The sequence below is a fragment of the Sitodiplosis mosellana genome, unplaced genomic scaffold, assembly GCF_009176505.1.
Source record: "Sitodiplosis mosellana isolate CC-2019 unplaced genomic scaffold, AAFC_SMos_1.0 Smas_scaffold_4829, whole genome shotgun sequence".
Taxonomy (NCBI): Eukaryota; Metazoa; Arthropoda; class Insecta; order Diptera; family Cecidomyiidae; genus Sitodiplosis; species Sitodiplosis mosellana.
This window is the reverse complement of record NW_022600071.1, coordinates 192-5,792: the sequence shown is the minus strand read 5'-3', so window position 1 is coordinate 5,792 and position 5,601 is coordinate 192. Positions and strand designations below refer to the sequence as shown.

The 5,601-nt window shown below is 34.8% G+C and overlaps 2 protein-coding genes across 2 annotated transcripts; one reads left to right on the top strand and one right to left on the bottom strand.

Moving 5' to 3' along the window:
- The first annotated feature begins 2,247 nt into the window (after positions 1-2,247).
- On the top strand, positions 2,248-3,126 carry LOC129572365 (heat shock protein 23-like). The gene has a single exon (XM_055452309.1). The coding sequence runs from the start codon at positions 2,401-2,403 to the stop codon at positions 2,935-2,937; it is 537 nt and encodes a 178-aa protein (XP_055308284.1). The 5' UTR covers positions 2,248-2,400; the 3' UTR covers positions 2,938-3,126.
- Positions 3,127-4,525: 1,399 nt separating this feature from the next.
- On the bottom strand, positions 4,526-5,374 carry LOC129572366 (heat shock protein 23-like). Its single transcript, XM_055452310.1, has one exon. The coding sequence runs from the start codon at positions 5,220-5,222 to the stop codon at positions 4,680-4,682; it is 543 nt and encodes a 180-aa protein (XP_055308285.1). The 5' UTR covers positions 5,223-5,374; the 3' UTR covers positions 4,526-4,679.
- Positions 5,375-5,601: the final 227 nt, after the last annotated feature.

Here is a 5,601-nt window from a genome sequence, read left to right as displayed (position 1 = left end):
GCAAATCTGATTGCATCAATAAATCAAAGTGTTCTTCACCTCAAAATAAAATGGGGAACTAAAAAAATTGATGGTTTTGTTTTTTCAAAATTAGAAAAGGTCAAGGATTTTTATGATTAGCCGGTAAGTACTGCAAATGTTCAGCTCAGCTACACATCAGCTGTTATGTTCGCATACATAACAATATTCTACATTCTAATTCATTACACATTCGTTTCGAGTCTATGGCTTTCGTCGATGAGTTGCCACACGGCATCGATCATTCGCCTATTGCATTGAGTTTTGAACATGTCTTTAAACTGTATTCCCGACAGCGGTGTGTCTACTGATAAGTATAAATAAGGCATTGAAATATTTTATTTGTGATGGTTGAAATAAGGTAGTTTTAAGCAGTTCACTCAACTATGAATTCCAAAAAGGGAAAAAAAAAGTAAAATATAATTGCATCAGAAATACTTTTGTATTATGTAAATAGCTCACTGCTGATTATTATCATGATATGACCTGTTTATGTCAACATTTGAATGAATGGCATTCTTCTAATGTACGCAAAGCAAAAAGCCTACACTAAATATGTGTACACTATGTAATCAATATCTTTGTCAAATGTATTTTATGAATAAAAGTGACAGCTGAAATCTTTAATTGATGGAAGCTGCTCTATTTTTATCAATTTTCAACACAAAAGCAATCAACATTGTGTTCTTTATCAGTTTTTGTTTGTGCGTCCACAATGAATGTATTGCTATTATCGACGTTCTGTCTGAATTTTGTCTTTGCTGGTAAATATGCATATTTTTGAAGTAATATTTGTGGATTAAACGATTTGCATTCAGACCTTAAAAGACTTTATTTTCTTTTGCAGCACCTCGTGATGAATTCAACAGGTAAATAAACATAACACAAGATAAAATCAGTTGCAAGGAAGAGAATAAATAGAGTGTTATCGTTTGAATAAAGTTGAATAAAGTGCACAGTGGAATGCAAAGAACAACTGTGCGTTTTTTTTAGCAATGAAAGTATACCTTTGTCACAAAGGCTTTGTGAGGTTTTCTATTGAAAAAAATTAAAAACCATTTAAGGCACTATTTTTAAAGCCGATGATCGTGCACGATTGCAATTTTGGGCGATCGTGAGCCTTGGAAATAGCACCTTCAGAATTTGCTCGTTCAAATAGTCGTTACAGCGCTGTTCGTGAAGATCATCATTCCAAATCTCGAAATTATTTTTTAGAAGACCATGGATTAAATCCTTCTGATGCTAGCCTTCGGCTAACGCCTTGTGAGTGAAACGCCATTTTTCGACATATAAGGAATCAGATGTGTGGATTTGATTGAAACTTTCACTTGCAATTAATTTATTCAATTCTCTTTTTTAGATAACAAGAACAGTAGGGATGTTCATTTCGCCATGACTCGTACACACTCTCCGGGAAGGAAAGACAAAGATCCAAAGAAAAAAAGTGTTTTATGTATCGGTTTTGATATACCTACAGAATACTTTGGTATCCAGCCTGTGTGCTGGACGTGGTGATATAGAAGTATCCTTTGATCATAAAATAGTATTCAACAATTATATAATGAATAATTCATATGTGTATAATGAAAAAATAATAATAATTAAACCGATTATTTTTCTTTTTCGTGGTTTTCAAAGTGACATAAAATTCGATGGGCGAAGACAACTGCGCTTTTATACGAGAAAAAAGAAATAATATGCACATTTCTCTTCAAACATTTGCTATCACGTCTATATTATGTTCCACATGTGGAACTTTATGCATAAAGTCAGTTCTTATAGCATTCGAAAAACGGCATACGTCACATCATCATATATAATCATTCTCATTAAATTAAATGAAACCCTTAAATGCCCAAAAAGCACCTTCATTTTTGTGATGCGTATGGTCAAATTAAAAACTTCAAGCATGGTTGAGTTAAATATTAAAAAGTAGCATTATTTTGTCGTATTAACCTAAAAGTGAACCGAAATTCAACTCTATAAATGGCATTACATTGAGAGAGGTCAGTGTTTTTTTATGCCGGCGAAACAACGAATGCCAAACACACAAACAATTGTATTTAGAATGCTCGAAACGTCTACTGTATTCAGTATATAACGTTCGATTGACGCATGCACTGCCGCATGCTATAGATTATTTGCGTACGGTATCGAGCTTCGAGTATTTTCTAGCAAAATCGTTGAGCGTTAGCGCTGAGCATGACAAACAGTAGAAATACCGTACCGCATCGCAGAAAGCGTCAGTTGAATTCAAAGCTTTCCAAAGTCATAACTAAAATCAAACAAACAAAAAGGTGTTCGTTGAACTCTAACAACCAAAGCAAGCAATTTCAAGTGCATTTTGTGAAAAAATTGAAAAAAAAAGAGAATAAAGTAAAAATGTCGCTTTTGCCATTCATTTTTGACGAAATCAACCCATCCAGCTACCATCGTTTTGGATCGGGTTATTATCCAAGAGATTTGTGGGTTTCTCCGCTTGAACGTTCGTTGGTTCAATCGTTAAACAACACCGGCAATTATTTGCGATCGCAATTATCCAATTTGGATGGATATGAAAAAAAATCGCATATTGGAAAAGACGGCTTCCAAGTCTGTCTCGACGTTCAACACTTCCAACCGAACGAGATCTCGGTGAAAACGGAAAATAATTCGATTATGGTGAACGCCAAGCACGAAGAGAAACAAGACGACCACGGTTATATTTCACGAGAATTCACTCGTCGGTATGATCTACCAAAGGGATTCAAGGTGGAAGACGTAACATCAAGTCTTTCATCTGATGGCGTTCTCTCGATTAAGTGTCCACACGCTCCAGCCATTGAAGGATCCAATGTGCGCCAGATTCAAATCCAACAAACTGGCCCAGCCAAGCAAAGCATCAAGAGCAACGAGGAGAAGAAAACTGATAAAAAATAAATATCATCTCCATAACCACTACTTAAACATTAATTCACCCATTCCAAATCCATGGATTTCAAATTCAAGTTTGACATTAAATCATTCGAATAAGTTACTTAAATGTAAGCACCTAGAACTTTTGGTTTAAGTTCAGAAACTGTTTTTCGGAAAAGCACAAGTCAATAAAGTTTGAAAAAAAAATAAAAATCCCGTTGTGTTTTTTATTAAAAATTTCTGTGGCATATCAATAAGTTTGCAGGTTTGGTTTTTTCAGCGATGAGGTCTTTTATTGAAAGTTGAAAAATTTTATCGGAAAGGTAAGATCTGGATTTAATTTTTTTCTCTATGAAGTACTTCGAAGGATTACATACCATGGTTTGTATAGTTGATACAAAATGTTGATCTTTTTATTTTTGATTGAACTGGTTGTTGTTTCTTATCGTTGCAACTTGTATTTTTTTGGGCCTCAAATTTCTTTTGACTCTTCAGTCTATATTTGGTCATTTTCACTCATTCATTGGTGTTTGGTGACTTAGTATGTTGTTATTGTATCAAGTAAGTGAATAGAGCCTAATGAAGGCAAGACTCTGGCTAAAGCTTAAAAGATTCTTCGGACTTTATTTAGTTTACCCCCAGGTTTATCAATTGGACAATTTTTATAAAAAATGTTCGCTGTTCCTATTTATGGAATGTCACATTCCAAATGTGCATGAAATATATCTAAAGTTTTCGATATGGATCATGCATTATTTTAATGGGCAGCTCTTGCCCATTTGGGCAGTTCTAAATCCCAAATGGGCAGCTCAAAACTCAAAAATGGGCAGTGTTTTACTTAAATTTTCTTGAAAATGGGCAGCTCTAAAAATTTCTTAAAATAATGCATGATATGGATTATAATGAAATCGTCGCAGCAATCTGAGCTATTGTTTCTATGCAATTTCCATTTACTGAGTTGGTTTGAATTTTAATCATAGCGTTTGCGTGAGCAAATCATCTTGTTCCCAGATAATAAACTTGAATAAATTGTTGAAACCACAAAAATGAATTATCAAATCGATCGAGAAACAAAATGTTGTATTTTGACTTCTATAAAATTATTTTGCTAAAGTCTGTAAACGAAACGTATATCAGTGATATCGTAGCAGTCTGATTAAATTTGCTCGCCAAATACACCAAATTAGATATTAGTTGACTGAATCTGTTCATGTTTAGAAAAAATTAATCTCTTTGAGTACGTGATATATGTACTCTTCAGCGATTCTTCCATTGAACAAATATATTGCGTCTTCCTATTTTTTTTTCTCTTTTAATCAATCTATGAACTTCGTTCGTTTCAATTTGTTTCTTTTAAGATACAGTTCATTGTCATCACATTTACTTACCCTAGCCCTAAAAGAGAGCCGATTTGATATAGATTAAACCATTAAACACACGATTGTATAGCTGAATCGTGAAACTCGGTTTGTTTTCAAACCACAAATCATGATTTGGTATAATTCTGATTTTATTGTTCCTTGCTCAAACAGAGCACCTTGTTCAAAGCTAAAAATTACAAAGAAAATCACAGCAAATGCTCTATTTTAATTTAAAAGAAATACACAGAGAATTCTGTTTCCTATATTGCTCTTTCGCCATTTATTCAATCTTCTTAAATCTAATATGACAGTGATTTCTTAAATTATAACGACATTTTGGATGACTAAGCATAAAACTTAAACCAAAATCCATGGATTTGAATAAAAACAGCACTTTGAAGATGCTTAGGCCTTTGGTTTTTCATCCTTCTTCTCCTCGTTGCTCTTAATGCTTTGCTTGGCTGGGCCAGTTTGTTGGATTTCAATTTGGCGCACGTTGGATCCTTCGATGGCCGGAGGGTTAGGGCATTTAATCGAGAGAACACCATCAGATGAGAGACTTGATGTTACGTCTTCAATATTGAATCCTTTTGGTAGTTCATAGCGACGAGTAAATTCTCGTGAGATGTAACCGTGGTCGTCCTTCTTCTCTTCGTGTTTGGCATTCACCACAATCGAATTATTTTCCGTTTTCACCGAGATCTCATTCGGTTGGAAGTGTTGAACGTCGAGACAAACTTGGAAACCGTCTTTGCCAATATGTGTCTTTGCCTCTAGCTCGTCAAAATGCGACAATTGCGATCTTAAATAATTGCCGGTGTTTGATAGAGAGCGAAGCAACGAGCGTTCAACTGGCGAAACCCACAAGTTGCTTGGATAAACCGAACCAAGTTGACGGTAACTGCTTGGTTGGTAGTATTCTCCAATGATGTATGGCAAAAGCGACATTTTTACTTGATTTTTTATTTACTTCCACAAAATTCACTTAAAATTGCTTGATTTTATTGTTCGCGTTCAAAGAACACTTTTTGATCGAATGTTTGGTTTAGTTTCAACTGTGTTTTGCTGTGTATTCAACTTACAACGATGCGGCGGGGTATTTATACAGCTTAAACGGTTCGAATGTTTGCTTCGAGTATTTTCGGCCACACAAATCAACTCTTTTTTCGAATGCACAAGAAGTTCGTTAGTCATGAACACGTAACGCGTTGAAAGCACTGGAAAACTCGTCACTCTCTTTGATATTACGTTTACGCACAGCTGTTTTGAGAATTTTGACCGTATCTGTTCTTTTTGCACAGTCACACGCGATCCATATATGTATGTA